The sequence below is a fragment of the Cucurbita maxima genome, unplaced genomic scaffold (genome assembly GCF_002738345.1).
Source record: "Cucurbita maxima cultivar Rimu unplaced genomic scaffold, Cmax_1.0 Cma_Scf00033, whole genome shotgun sequence".
Lineage (NCBI taxonomy): Eukaryota > Viridiplantae > Streptophyta > Magnoliopsida > Cucurbitales > Cucurbitaceae > Cucurbita > Cucurbita maxima.
Genome location: NW_019272049.1, coordinates 2,170,212 through 2,186,415, shown reverse-complemented (window position 1 = coordinate 2,186,415; position 16,204 = coordinate 2,170,212). Strand labels below are relative to the sequence as shown.

The 16,204-nt window shown below is 37.3% G+C and overlaps 2 protein-coding genes across 2 annotated transcripts; one reads left to right on the top strand and one right to left on the bottom strand.

The window, feature by feature from the left end:
• Positions 1-557: 557 nt before the first annotated feature.
• LOC111467217 (DNA repair protein recA homolog 2, mitochondrial) lies at positions 558-8,982 on the bottom strand. The gene is made up of 8 exons (XM_023112044.1): positions 8,751-8,982; positions 7,543-7,603; positions 6,464-6,681; positions 5,300-5,387; positions 2,749-2,921; positions 2,355-2,501; positions 2,137-2,271; positions 558-1,267 (listed from the first exon to the last, which is right to left on the bottom strand). Exons 1-8 carry the CDS (start codon positions 8,844-8,846, stop codon positions 986-988), a joined length of 1,200 nt encoding a protein of 399 aa, XP_022967812.1. The 5' UTR covers positions 8,847-8,982; the 3' UTR covers positions 558-985.
• A 322-nt stretch (positions 8,983-9,304) lies between these two features.
• On the top strand, positions 9,305-12,878 carry LOC111467271 (protein FATTY ACID EXPORT 1, chloroplastic). The gene is made up of 6 exons (XM_023112129.1): positions 9,305-9,576; positions 10,165-10,393; positions 11,761-11,925; positions 12,219-12,265; positions 12,346-12,386; positions 12,497-12,878. The coding sequence occupies exons 1-6, from the start codon at positions 9,466-9,468 to the stop codon at positions 12,585-12,587; spliced, it is 684 nt and encodes a 227-aa protein (XP_022967897.1). The 5' UTR covers positions 9,305-9,465; the 3' UTR covers positions 12,588-12,878.
• The last annotated feature ends 3,326 nt before the right edge of the window (positions 12,879-16,204 follow it).

Below are 16,204 nucleotides of genomic sequence, written 5' to 3'. Positions count from 1 at the left end.
ATTTGTTATCTTTTTGTCATTAAAAACGTTAGCAAAATGGTGTTGCCCACACTTTAGAAGGCATTGGGTGTGTCGGGTGGCATGAAGGGAGTTTGGTTTTAGTCGTTGTGCTCGAGTCTTAGGTTATGTTGTGACAACCAAGGAGTAGAAGTTGATGGAGAGACGATAAAGGAAATACAAGACTGACCCATGCCACAAAGCTTAAGTGGGGTAAAAAGTTCCATGTATTAGCGAAGACATTAGTTCCATTGCTCCACCACTGAATTAAATTCTAGTTGGGGACTTTCAAAATCGGCAGTATAATAAAGAGTTGCACACAAGTGAAATATCCTACTAACTACTTCTCCCGACATTAGGTAACAATGCATAAAAATATTGTCGTTCTTTTGACACTCAAGATCCATTCAATCCATTCAAACATCGAGCTGCAAAGTTCTTTTTGTTAGTACATCTCTCAATTGTAGTCATGAGGGCATATAACTAATGCATACTATCCCGTTCTCTAACTAATCAACTTCAATATGTTTTGTTCTATCATACTCGAGAGAGTCTTTTTACTATCTCATTAATATCGTTGGACATTTCCTTTTAAATTTCAATAATATTAATCAAAATATTATCTTTTAACTCTATAATCATACGAATACTTAAAAATTGTAGTTAGGTTGGATCAATAATGAAGCCAAAATCTTGCTTTCTGCTCGACTTGAAAACAGTAGGAATGCACCCGCTACTCGAAACAAAATGCCAACCGTCGTAGGCTAATGGCACCGGCAATGACCTCTCTAAGCCCACCCCATCAACTAATCAAAGCAAGCTAGGGATTACACGGTTGCTCTCTTCCTTCTGTCAGTTCTCAACGAGAAGCCTCTAAAGACTTTCAACTTCTCCAATGACTCTTCACTTGCTCGGGTTATCGTAAACGACCAAGAACAGAATCGCAAAGCCATAATTCAAGGAAATCATCAAGGGCTGAAGAACTCTACTATTGTACAAATAATTGGTTTCTTAAGATCTCAACCACCTTACAAAGAACATCTTCATTTTCCATAAGATATTGGTGTGCTTCATGCTTGCTGCTGCAAATCCTCCCTTCTATACGAAAGTTGTTCCCATCTTTATGAATAACTCCATGCTCACAACCCAATTCCAAAACCTCAGATTCACAGCATAAGCCTTTCCCAAAATGTATCCCGAGTTCTGCCGTTTTCATCGACGTTGCTAACTTATTTTTCACCACTTGCACGGCGACCGCAAGACCCGTGACCTAGAACAAACCATGGTTGGATTTAAGAAAGCATTCCATACATGAAAAACCAGAGGTCTAAAATCTTCTCGGGTTTGGTTTTAACGCAAAATGCTGCAAAAATTAAATGACTAGTAGACGAGTTTTAACGAATGTGAGATCCCATATTAGTTGTGGAGAGGTCTAAAGTACACAATACAAAAATGAAGTTATGTTGTAAATAATCAGTAAAACCGTGTCAACGAATGTGAGATTCCACATTGGTTGGAGAGGGGAACGAAACATTCCTTATAAGGGTGTGAAAACCTCTCCCTAGTAGACGGATTTGAAACCGTGAGGCTGATCACAATATGTAACGGCCCAAATCAAACAATATCTATTAGATGTGGGCTTGGACTATTACAAATGGTAATAGAGCCAGACACCAAGCGGTGTGCCAGCGAGGACGCTGGCCTCCAAGGAGGGTGGATTGTGAGATCTCACATTGGTTGGAGAGGGGAACAAAGCATTCCTTATAAGAGCCTGGAAACCTCTCCCTAGTAGACGCGTTTTAAAACCGTGAGACTGATGGCGATACGTAACGGGCCAAAACAGACCATTTCTGCTAACGGTGAGCTTGGACAGTTACAAATGGTAACCTAGCTAGACACCGAGCAGTGTGCCAGTGAGGACGTTGGGGCCCCAAGGAGAATGGATTGTGAGATCCCACATTGGTTGGAGAGGGGAACGAAACATTCCTTATAAGGGGTGGAAACCTCTCCCTAGTAGACGCGTTTTAAAACTGTGAGGCTGACGGCGATACGTAACAGGCCAAAACAGACAATATCTACTAGCGGTGGGCTTGGACTATTACAACGAATCACGGTTAGCAACTACGAGTTGAAGTGTACCTTATCGCCACTCTTCAGTAATCCCCTTCTCAAAAGCCTCAATCTGACTGCTGCATAGAATTGCAAGGCATTCCCACCACAGGTTACCTCGTTCATCTGTCCAAAATCACCCCAAGCCCCTCCGCTCGATCTAACCTGTAAGACGATAATGCTGCATAGTGAATCACTATTTCTTATAATGACAATATGAGGAAGAACTTTTGCAACTTAGTTCCAACCTGATTAGTAAAAACAATCAGAGTTTGAGATAGGCTCAGGGAATGATGTATTTTCCTCAACGCTCGGGTCATCACTCGAGATTGAACGTCTTTCTGTGGACTGCCAATCAAAGCATCGAGTTCACTTTGTGGAACAAGTGCAGCTACCTGCAGTTCCAATGAAAGCATCAGCGGACTATCGAAGACTGATAATATAAAACTAGTCCACGAGTCCAAAGAATAGAAGCAAGAAAAGTCAACTGTAATAAGGCATATGACAAATGACATAATTATCGAATATATCGCTATCGGTCCTCAGAATTTTGGCATATAAAACGAAGATCATGGCAGAACCATAACTAAATAAGACGTTTTGAAATAGCTAATACAATACATGAGGGCAATGTAGTCTTACACTATCAACCACGATTACGTCGACCGATCCACTTTTAACTAACGTATTAACGGCACACAACAAATTTTCAGCAGTATCTGGAGGTGAAATAAGAAGATTATCTACGTTTATACCCATTGCTTCAGCAAGTGACATGTCCATTGCATTCTCTGCGTCAAAATATGCACAAAATCCTGCCCAGGGAAAAATCAATAAGCAAAAGATGACAATGAAACAAAGAAACCAAAAAACTATTGATAAATTCCACGAAACTTGGTATGGCTATGTAACAGACCAAGTCCACCGTTAGCAGATATTGTTCTCTTTGGGTTTTCCTTTCTAGACTTCCCCTCAAGGTTTTAAAACTCATCTACTAGGGAGAGGTTTCCACACCCTTATAAGGAATGCTTCGTTCCCCCTTCTAACCAATGTGGGATCTCACAAACCACCCCCCTTGGGGGTCCAGCGTCCTCGCTGGTACACCGCTCGGTATCTAGCTCAGCATCCTCGCTGGCACACTGCTCGGTGTCTGGCTCAGCATCCTCGCTGGCACACCGCTCGGTGTCTAGCTCTATTACCATTTGTAACACTCCAAGCCCACCACTAGCAGATATTGTCTGCTTTGGCCTGTTACATATCGCCGTCAGCTTCACGATTTTAAAATGCAACTACTAGGGAGAGGTTCCCACACCCTTATAACGAATGCTTCATTCTCCTCTCCAATCGATGTGGGATCTCACAATCCACTCCCTTTGGGGGCTCAGTGTCCCCGCTGGTACACCACTCGGTGTCTGTCTCTAATTCCATTTGTAACATCCCTAGTCCACCGCTAGCAGATATTGTCCTCTTTGGGCTTTCCCTTCTGGGTGTCTCCTCCAGGTTTTAAAACATGTCTACTAGGTAGAGGTTTACACACCCTTATAAGGAATGCTTCATCCCCCTCCCGACCAACGTTGGATCTCACAGGCGAGGACATATGACCTTGTGGTACACATTGCACAAAAGAAATATACTTACGCACGTGTGTTTTTGACCGTCATATTGGCGAATCATTGACTCGCCACATTTCAAAAATTTTTGCATGTCAAGGATGCCCAATATAGATTGCTCGCAAGTTTTTCATGAGTACGAGTAGATATCATTGGCAAATTCCAGAAATGCAGGCATTTACACATGAAATGGCTGGCACTCGTAGCCAACAAGAAATCATATTTTGGAAAATAATACCATCTTATCTCCATAATTCATTACAACATTCACAATTCATTCATAAAAATAATAATAAATAATAGAAGTCAAGACTTGAGTGATAAAAATAATAATAAATAATAGAAGTCAAGACTTGAGTGATAAAAATAATAATAAATAATAGAAGTCAAGACTTGAATCTGAGAGTGAGAGCAATAACTGTTAGGAATCATGAACCTCCACAATGGTATGATATTGTCCATTTTCAGCATAAGTTCTCGTGGTTTTGCTTTTGGTTTCCCCAAAAAGTCTCATGCCAATGGAGATAGTGTTCCTTACTATGAACCTATGATCTTCCTCTTAATTAGTCAATGTGGGACTAGTCTTTTCAATAATTCTCAATAGTCCTCCCCTCGAACAAAATACACCATAGAGTCTCCCCTGAGGCCCATGGAACCCTCGAACAAACTCCCCTTAATCGAGGCTCGACTCCTTTCTCTAGAGCCCTCAAACACGAGTCACTTTTGACTACACCTTCGAGGCTCACAACGTCTTTGTTCGACATTTTAGGATTTTATTAACATGGCTAAATTAAGGGCATGACTCTGATACCTTGTTAGGAATCACAAACCTCCATAATGGTATGATATTGTCCACTTCGAGCATAAGCTCTCATTGTTTTGCTTTTAGTTTTACCAAAAGGCCTCATGCTAATGGAAATAGTGTTCCTTACTTATAAACTCAGGATTTTTCTCGTAATTAGCCAACGTGGAACCCCTCTTTTCAATAATTTTCAACAATCCTCCCTTCGAACAAAGTACACCACAGAGCCTCCCCTGAGGCCTATGGAGCCCTCAAACAAAGCACACCCTTTGTTCAACACTTGAGTCACTTTGACTACGCCTTCGAGGCTCACAACGTTTTTGTTCGCCATTTGAGAATTTTATTGACATGACTAAATTAAGAGCATAGCTCTAATACCAGTTAGAAATCACGAACCTCCACAATGGTATGATATTTTTCAATTTGAGCATATATTCTCATGGTTTTGCTTCTCGTTTCCCTAAAAAGTCTCATGACAATGGAGAGAGTATTTCTTACTTGTAAACCCATCATTTTCCTCTTAATTAGCCCATCAGGGACTACTCTTTTTAATAATTCTCAACAATAACAATCCATGACCGAACAAGTAGTTTCAATATGTTATGAGATTGGATAAAAACGAAGAACGAGCATGAAAAAAAGGACGGTATAAAAATCCGGGTTGATACTAAACCAAATGGGTTTCATCTTGAACAAAATATTTTAAACTAAACAACTTGTCAGAATTATCAACAGGCAGTTATCATTCTGATCCAAAAAAAAAGGCAAAACCAACAGATACCTCCTAGTTTCTGAGCCTCCTTAATGATGTGGAGCGCCAATGTTGTCTTTCCAGAAGCTTCTTGCCCATAAAGTTCAACTATTCTTCCCTGCATAGCAAGTAGAGTGCTCACAAACAATGCTTTTGCAAACTTTCTTAAGTATGCATTATGTAATTTATAAATAATCATACGACTTAGAACTGAATCATGCTGAAACTACATGATTGTTCGAGTATAAGCTCTCATAGTTTGCTTTTGGTTTCCCCAAAAGGTCTCGTACCAATAGAGATAGTGTCCCTTACTTATATACATATGATCTTCCGCTTAATTAGTCAATGTGGGACTCTAACAATCCTCCGCTCGAACAAAGTACACCATTGAGTCTCCCCTTAAACAGTATCTATTTGTCTAGCACTATCAGAACGACTCCTTTTATCTGGAGCACATTATTGGTCCAATAGAGCTCTAACACGGATTTTCACTATGACTACACCCACCATTGAGCATCCCCTCAAAGAGTCATCTGTCCGTCTAAACTATCTGGATGACTCCTTTTCTCTGGGTCCAATAGAGCTTAGCACGAATCTTCACTATGACTACACCTTCGAGACTCACAACTTTGTTCGACATCTGAGTCACACTATAACTACATAATCGAGGCTCACAACTTCTTTGTTCGACACTTGAGAAATCTATTGACATGACTAAGTTAAGATAAGAGCATGAGTCTGATACCATGTTAGGAACAACTCTCAATATTGATATAATATTGTCCACTTTGAGCATAAGCTCACATGACTTTGCTTTCGGTTTCCCCAAAAGACCTCATACATGGAGATAGTAATCCTTAATTATATACCTATGATCTTTCTCTTAATTAGCAACGTGGGATTCCAACAATCCTCAACATGGTTGCCACTCAAACCCACCCTTGAAGAAACAACATGAAGAAATGAAATATGATACTAAATAACATGCAACAAACCAACTATGGTAAGGTTCAAAACATGCATAAGCAAATTTCTCCTATAAGATAGGACGACGATACAAAGTAACGACCGTTAAACCTGTTTATGTTCAAATCAACCCGACACGAACTTTAACTGCAAACACATTCCAATTCCAAAAGTACATGAATGAATCAAATATAAGGCAGAAGAAGAATTCGACTTGCAATTACTCACCTTAGGTAATCCTCCAATCCCAAGAGCAAGGTCAAGCTTTAATGATCCAGTAGAAATCACAGGTGCATTCCGGGAGCTGAAAAACCTCTGCAAACACAACATAGATTCCTTCCCAAACTCACCAGCAAGCTGAGTGACTGCCAAACGTAGTGCAGCATCTTTCTCTGTTGTTCTAGTATCATCACTAAGCTTATCACATTCGAACTCCGAAACATCAACTAAAGCCATAAACACAAATTAAGGTGTATCAGGTAAATAGAAACCATCAATTGGACATCTCTTATATAACTAATGAGTTACAAAGAAAAAGGTCGCTGGCGCTTTTACCTAGTGAGGAAAAATAACAAGCAAGTTAATATGATAGGAAAAAGAAGACGCTAGCGGAGTTGTATTAAATGATAATGAAAATGAAAAAATGTTGGGACCTCATGCATTATTGTGTGCTCATGCATTGGGGGATACCCCTTATCCTTCACGATAGTACGGACGCGTACGCTCGAGACAAGAGAATAATCATTATGTTATCATAATACTATTGTGATGGTCGCTATTCCTAATGGAAATTAAGTACACATCCCAATTGTCCGTTAGGATGGCTGCCGTAGGAAAATAGACTGTTATGATAAGTCCCATTCATGGAATTGTACGTGTTTGCATTTAACCCTAATAGAGAAATCACTTACTGAGTATTTCTTAAAATACCCAAACCACATGCTACTTCTATTTTAGATAAAGGCAAAACATCCCTGTACGGCTGACAACGGTATCGCAATTTGAGACAATGACACATCCATAAGGTAGTCACATTTATTTTCTTAGACTTAGGCTAGAATAAGATGTTTCTAATTTAAATGTTTGTTTGTTTCATTTAGTTTATTGTTGTGTCGTTTTAATGATGTTTTCGAATACGTAAGTCCTTGACTATGTTTTAACATGAAGTTTATGTCTTATAAAAAAGTTTAAACGTCTATTTCTGTATAGAAATGATTACGCTATAATGACGGTAGCGACTCTAGGTAAGTAGAAATCTAGGATCGTCACAAATGAGCAACAAAGAAAGAGATCGCGGGCGCTTTTACCTAGTGAGGAAAAATGACAAGCATCCAAACCAAAGCAGCTGATCACATCTCTCCTTCCCTTCTGTAACAACAGTGAAAAGGGTCACAAAAGAAACACAAAACTGGGAAAACCCATCAATAAAATCTTACTAAATTGAAAGCTAAACAGAGACAAAATACTTTCAAAAGCCCCATTATCCAAAAATGATATCTAAATCCTTTCATTTCTTCCTTTTCCTTTGTGTAACCGTGAAATGCGCTCACTTCACTCCTCGCAGATATTGTCCTCTTTGAACTTTTTCTTTCGAGCTTCCTGTCAAGGTTTTTAAAACGTGTCTGCTAGGGAGAGGTTCCACACCCTTATAAAGAATGCTTTGCTCCCCTCTCCAACCGATGTGAGATCTCACAATCCACCCCATTCGGGACCCAACAACCTCACTGACACTTATTTCTCTCTCCAATCGATGTGGGATCTCACAATCCACCCCCCTTTAGAGCCCAGCGTTCTCGCTGGCACACCATCCAGTGTCTAGCTCTGATACCATTTGTAGCCCCCCAATGCACCGCTATTAAATATTGTCCTCTTTGAGCTTTCCCTTTCGAATTTCCTCTCTAGGTTTTTAAAACGCGTCTACCAGAAAGAGGTTTCTACACTCTTATAAATAATGCTTCATTCCCCTCTCCAACCGATATGAGATCTCACAATCCACCCCCCTTCGCTACCCAGCATCCTCGCTGGCACTTGTTCTTCTCTCCAATCGATATGGGATCTCACAGTCCACCCCCTTTTCAGGCCAGCATCCTCACAGGCCCTCGTTCCTATCTCCAATCGATGTAGGATCTCACAATCCACCTCCCTTCGGAGCCCAACGTTCTCAGTAGCACCTCACCCAGTGTCTAGCTCTAATATCATTTGTAACAGCTCAAGCACACCACCCTTTCGGACTTCCTCTCAAAGTTCTTAAAACGCATCGGCTAGGAAGAGATTTCCACACTTTTATAAAGAATGCTTTGTTCCGCTCTCCAACCGAGGTAGGATCTCACACTTTTCACATTCACAAGAAAACAACTATAGTTTTATGCCAATATCTAATTCATTCCAATCAAGAGGACATTACAGACAAAACCCAGAAATAAAAAGCTTGAAATTCCAACAAGAACAAATAATATCAATTTAAGACAAAGGTCTGAACTAATATAAGTAAAAGAAGCAGTAAAAGGAAAGATACATGGCGGATGGCGTAGAACAGAGACGAAAGGCGCGTTGCTTCAAAATACTTGAGACGGCAAGAACGGAAGACTGAAGGTGCGAGGAAGAATGGCATGATCGTAAAGCTTAATGAGGAGAGTTTGGGGTTAGGGTTTGAAGATTAAGAGCTTCGGCGCTTGGGAATTTTGCAGAGGAGAAGCTCCATTGTTGATTTCAGTGCTTGTGGAGGTTACTTGAATCAAGCCCATTGTAAAAACTCAGATGATGAGATGAATTTATTTCTAAATAAATAATAAAAAAAACATTTCTAATACAAAAATCCCAAAAATAAAAAATAAAAAAATATTTTGAATTTTTGTTTATTTATTTAATAGATAATTTAGTGAGTGTTATATTCTTTTATATATATAGATAAAATGTAATTTTAAAATTTTATGGATATTTTTTAAATATAAATGTTTTTTTAGGTGGAAATTTTTTAAAATTTAAATTAAAGGAGCATTTTTATTAATTTAGGCTTAGTATTATTGAAAAATAAGGTATTTTCTTTTTAAAAATTTTAATATGAATTCAACTCGTTCAGTCTTCTGTAAAACGTGGAGACGATCCAGATTCTTCGAATAAGTATAATCCTCTAAAGCCTCCATTCATCACATTCAATTGGAACTCAGATCCTCCTTGTTGAATTTTCACTCCGTGGATTGCTCGATTTAGCCTTGCTCCGATCTAAAAAAATGGTGGCGACAGCGTCTCAGTTTTCGTGCTTCTTCGCTATCAACCGTGGCTTTCGCCTGCAACAGCGCCGCTCATTAGTAGCTCCTCGCCCTTCTCTTTCCTTGCCTAAGGTTTGTGTTTCATTTTCGTATTCTTGTTTCTGATTTCTTTTGGCAACTTTATGAATCCGAGATTTGAAGAAATTGTTGTGAATTTCGATGAGTTATGAGTCTGTTTCGCTATTATGAATTAGTGATGAAAACGCTTTTTATGTAAGTCTGGGATTTGATTTATATTCATTCAAGGACGGATAGTTAACATTAAATTCGATATATTTTACTTGAATGTTTTAATTCAGATACAGTATCTTTTGCAAGTTGGGTTGAATGATTTTGATTTAATATTACGTTCAATCTAATAATCTCTTGCTGCTGCTTGAATTTTATTGCGTCTCTGCTTGAATTTATTTTTCGCTTTGTTTACTCGTTAGAGTTTTCATCGATACTTCATCTGTACATTTTTTAGAACTTAGATCGAACTTCGAATTGACAAGAGATAGGACAGTTCCCATTTAATTTTAAAAGTTTTGCAATGGTCATTTCTTGAAAGTGCTTAATTCTTGTGCTGTGTTTAAGTAATGGCTTAGGTTAATGGTGGTAAACACGAGGGCATCAAGTGGCATAATCGATTGAACTGATACTTGAGTTTTCCTATTTTAGTTCTCGATTGTTATGAGCCTTGAAGGATCTGCTTCAAATACTGCTGATGCTGATGCCCAGACTAAGACAACTTTAAGCGATGCCACTTATGCATCAGAATCTCAAGTTACCTCAAATTCATATCCTGGTGTTGAAGAGTCGTCTGATGTTGGAAATGTAGAGAACGACGTTGGCACTGTGCCTAAACGATCAGCAAAAATCCATGATTTCTGTTTTGGCATTCCCTTCGGTGAGTTTTGCATTCTTTTGTCATTTATAGGCTAGCTGCTTGTAGCAGCTTTCACTTGAGGAGGAGAAGAAGTGCTTCCTCCCCTCCTAATATTGTTTCTCACAATTGTTTCTCAAATGCATTACATTGAATGATGATTTATTGTGTTAAATGTAGCTATTAAGCAACTGTAACCTGATCAAAGCCTTAGTTTTTTGCAATCACTTATTTTTTATAAGAAACGAGTAGCTTTTCTAGAAATGCATTCATTCAGTTTGAAATGTGAATGGTTGATTTGATCGCCAAATGCCTTGACCTACTGGCTCTAGACTGACTGAGATGACACAAATCATATGATCCATGAGGATCACGAATGGAATGGAAAAAATAACCAGCTGGTTGAGGTTAATTTTCATAATGTATTCTGGTAAACAGTGATCTTTAAGGAGCTCATGCAACAAAAACTTTAAACAGAGATAAAATAGTGAGGGATTATTTCAATTCTTCAGTACCCATTTCCCGTTTTCTCATTCAGGCTGAATATAAGAAAGAAAACTTCGTCGTCAATGGTATTACAAGAAAATTTGACTCAGCATGCCCTATGCCTAGGCCGTGAAGGAGAAAACAAAATGCCATTTGCCAATCTGTTAATTACATATGTTCTCCGCTTAACAACCTTTAGAAAGCTGAATCTATTTGCTTTTCTTTTCCCCGTGTCATGAAGCTTTTGGGTGTTACTGAACTTATTGGCCTTTATCTGTGCTGTAAGTTTACTGGAGGGAGAGGTGGAAATGGTAATGTAACATTGAGAGTTAGTATAAACTGCACATATATATAGCAGGTATGATGTAATCATCACGTGTGTGGGATTTGTGTTGGGACAAGAAGCTGGCTGTCTCGAATTGCCCTACTAGTTCTTATTCTTGTTTACTGCTTTGGTCTCTGGAATTTTTTTTTTTTAGCAGTGTTGATACAGAACAGATTGCCTTACAAACTCTCTTTAGGGTACTGGATAATTTGTAATTTCTTTCTTGTATTTGTTAAACTTTAAGAGTCTCTAGATGATGTCCTGTTCTGTTTCAATGCAATGTCGAGAATATGCGTGACTTAGTCTGTTTCTCCTCGTTTGTTATCGACGTGATGATATTGAATTAGAGGGTTTCAAATAATGATAGTATCTGACAGTTTCTTTTATTGGAATAATGATAAACTGATAAATCGGAACGTTAAAGCAATAGAGATCCCACATCTATTAATCTTGGTATGTTCGCTTAAGTTCAGAACCTTTCCTTCCTGTGTAATAAAACATGCCTTCCACTTTGAAAGAACACAACCTAGTGGTGCCATGTTCTTACCCCCCCTAACGTTTGATTATGAACTCGTTACAGGTGGAATTGTTCTAAGTGGTGGCCTTATTAGCTTAATATTTTCAAGAAACCCGTCTGCATTGACCAGTTTGATCTCTGGGGGTGCTTTGCTGGCTCTGAGCACTTTAAGTTTGAAAATCTGGAGGCAGGGGAAGTCCAGTTTGCCATATATTCTAGGACAAGCAGGTAATTGATTTGGTTACTCTTTCAAGTGGTTACTCTTTTAAGTCAGTTGCATCTCCCTCTAAATATACTTCAGACATGCAATATAATGTGTTTTAATTAGGTCCTCGGAGCCTTTTTTCGTGTAGTTAGTAGTTCGGTCTCTCTTGGTGGACTGTCTTCTTGTACGCTCGTGCATTCTAACCACCTCGTTTTAGTTGTATACATAATATATGCATACAGCATGTTTTAATGGTTCAAAATACAAAAGTTATGTTCAAGTTCTGAATTTGACTGTGTGCTTACCATCTTTGCAGTACTTACCGCCTCGTTTTTCTGGAATAGTTTTCAGACGTACTCATCGGTATGCCCTTTATCCATATAAATATTTGACCCGAGTCAATAGATATTAATGTTGTGATTATACTATTTTCGTGATTGTAGACCAAAAACGTGTTTCCATCGGCCTTATACGCTGCACTCAGGTAAACTTTTTTTTGATAGTTCTGACTGACATGTCTTCCTTCGCTAACTCTACTTCAGATTAATCAAATCCTCTCAACGCAAATTTGTTTTGGCTTTGTTTCTCTCACAGTGCTGCAATGTTGTGCTTCTACTTATATGTGGTAATTTCTGGGGGAAACCCGCCACCAAAAAAATTAAAGCCTTCTCCATCTGCTGCTTAATGAATTCGAATCCTACTGATTACATTTAGGAAACGTTTACTTTGTGGTGTAGCATGTGAGTTGAGTTAGGAGGGAAAAGAGGACTTATTTTCTTTTGTTGGGATGGTAAAATATGAAATAAAGCTTGCGGGGGAGGGGGGATGTTCTGTACTTCATCATCTGTGAGGTTTGCAAATATGATATCAATACAAGCTAGTTGTAGTGTTCTAAAAACTCCGATAATTTGAAAAACTTGATCAACTCACGTTTGGATTGGGTTACGAATTTATTTGGATTTGGTTAAGTTCTAATTGATGAAAATTTTATGGATTGATCCTTCCTTCTTTCTTTGTTCCTGTTCCGGTCAGGGTTTCGTTTCATTCAGTTGTAGCTCCGGGAATAGAGGGGCAGGCAATGGAATTGTTCAACCGAGTTTTAAGATTGGATTGCCTGAATCACGAGTCCACTATACTGTGTTACGATTGAGTTGATTTATAGGTTCTCATAAAATTTGATTCGGATGAATTGAACCTACTCGAATTTATGGCTAATTTTAAAACATATTTTATGCTACCAAAATCATTTGAAGCTAGTACGAACGAGTGTTTGGCCAATTTAAAGTATTTAGAACTAAGTTAGATGATTAATTGATGTCATTAGGTAAATTAAGTCTTTTAACATGTTCTAACCTGATGTCGTGAACCCACATGGCAGGTCCGTGTATGTAAATATGTTAATAAAATAATAATTAATAATTTAGGAAGTTGATAATCAAACCTTTTACATGGGGGTTGAAAATTTATCTAAAGTGGATGTAGTTTTAGGCTTTTAGGTGAGATAAAAGGTGTCCTCTTTAGTTAAACTTCCTTGACCACAATGGCCATAGACTTGGTTGAGGCCTTTTTATATTAGTTTAATTGTGTTGGTGGGTTACTTCTCGATCGTTCTATTCTTGTATTCTTTATATTATTATGGCCGTTTGAACGAGAGTCAGTTGACATTCCTAATAAATATGTGAAAACTTTTCTTTAATAGACGCGTTTTAAAATCATGAGACTAACGGCGATTTGTAATGGATTAAACAGATAATATTTATTAGCAATGAGTTTGAATTATTACAAATACATTATACTTAACTAAATCCATAGAAAATTTTAGGATTTTTTCTTGCAACAAATACTTTTATGGATATCTAGTTTTGCAGGTCGTGAGAGCGGCCCTAATACCCAACCAAAGGACTACATGGTATTGGTCAAAACGACAGTTATGCCTATGGGACGATGTATGAATTTTGAATTTGCTATTAATCCTCCCATGCATTTGGTTCTGAGTTGACTCGCTATAAAAATGTCACTAGGAGGAATTTACTCTGTTTTTCGGGGAATTGGATCGTAACCCTATTTTCAGATTAGTCGAGCTGACTCCGACTATAAAAGTGTCACTCATAATTTTGTTTTTCAAAAATTTTGAGTAACCCAAAAAGAAAAAATGTTTTACCAACTCATGAGGGGTTTAGAATGGATAAAAAGAAGTTAGAAGTTTCTAATTGGGAGACATAATGATAATGGGTTGGTGACAAGACATGCTGACATGAACATTAATTAATTAATTAATTACTAATGGAAAAACCCTAATTGTCCACATGGCAAAACATGCTGACAGGTGGCCCATGTGGCAAAATGTATGAACAAGGTGGGCTTCTGCCACGTGTACCCTTTTATTGTCACATTCACCAATAAAATAAGTTCATAAAATCATCTCAACCAAATCCAAATATGATTGGATTGGTAATTACACGCAAATCTTTTCATGTTTTCCACTAAAGAGAGTTGGTGATCAAATTACACTAATTATGTCAAAATAATTCAAAACGATAATGTCGAATAATGATTTGTCAATCGATAATAGGTTTTAATTGGTAGAGGTTTTCAGAAAATCCAATCAATCCAACCTAACGTGTACGGTTTGAGTTGAGTTATTAATTTATTTGGGTCGAGTTGGGTTGGATTCAAATAAATGAAAATTTTATAGATTGAGCTAGTTCATAGGCTCGTGTGAAAATATATATTGAAATTGAGTTACAAATTTTAATTAAATGTTTGAAAATAAATAAATAAAATATTAAAAATAAAAATGAGTAAACAATTTGAACCATTTGAACCAACTTAATTCAACCAAGTCCAAAAAAAGTTATGGTTCGGTTGGGTTAGTTCATTATTAACACGAACAATTAGGTTAGGTCTAAAAGATGTTTCAACTTGAACCAACTTGTGGTTGAGTCGAACCAATGTTTCAGCCTAATTCAACCTAATCTAGGATCGACAACGCGAAAATATTAATTATAATTACTTCAAAAAAAAAAAAAAAACATTACTCATGATAAGACATGTTTTGTTTGGATGATCTTAGATGAGTTTTGTAAAAGTGGTCATAGCACTAATTAGGTGGTCATGTCCACTGCAAGTTCTTGCTTCATAGCATGTCATTGTTACCCACAAGGCTTATCTTGTTGAGTAGGCTTTGGACCATCTTTTATCTTTCAAACATAGTGTGGTCGTGGATGGATTGTAACAGTAGAGTATATATTGTCCGCTTTAGTTCGTTACGAATCGTCGTTAGCTTTACAATTTTAAAATTTGTTTGTTAAGGAGAAGTTTTCACACTTTATAAGGAATGTTTTCTTCTCTCCAACTGATGTGGGATCTCACAATCCACCTTCCTTGAGGGTCCAATGTCCTCGCTAGCACACTGGCCGATGTCTGGCTCTATTACCATTTGTAACGGTCCAAGCCACCGTTAATAGATATTGTCTACTTTAGCTCATTACGTATCGTTGTTAGTCTCACGGTTTTAAAATGCGTCTATTAGAGAAAAGTTTCTACCTTCTTATAAGAAATATTTCGTTCTCCTCTTAATCGAGATGAGATCTCACAAAAAAATCACGACCCTTTACAAAAATAAACATCATTCATCTCAAAACCTCAAAATTTTTTAATCGAATTCAATCCGATCCAACTCTGACTGGAGGAAGCTTAGAACATACAAATGTATTGGTGAGAGGACAATAAGGCTCACATAAGTGCCAATCTTTATCATTTCCAAGATTACCTGTGGAATAAAACAAATTTGAAAAAGTATTGGATAGGTTTTAATGTCGGAAAAGATCTCGTATCACTATTAAAAGATTTCGACTAAATTAATAAAAATATCTATAAATTTTTAAATTTTTTAATAATACCCTTAAACTTTTAACTTAAATTTAAAAAATAATAATAATTTGAAAAGAAAACGGTCAATAATTTATTTTAAAAATATCTTTGAATTTTTAAGAACTAATTGATGCTTTTAATTTAAAAAATTTAAAAGTATCCCACGTTTAGCACTGAGATTTTAAAAATAGCATTAACACTATTAAAGTTTATGATTTATTTTAAAAAAAAAAAAATCTTATTGTCAATATATGAAAAGAAACGTCTACCTACATCTTATAGATCATCTTTTTTTTCCAATTTTAAAAGTATTAAAGTAAAAACTTTTTTAAAAAAAATTCTAAATCGGTAAGGATATTAATGTTACTTATAAAAGTTCAAATTGGGTAGAGTCATTTTTGGACCGACACTCTGTAGACGAGATCAATA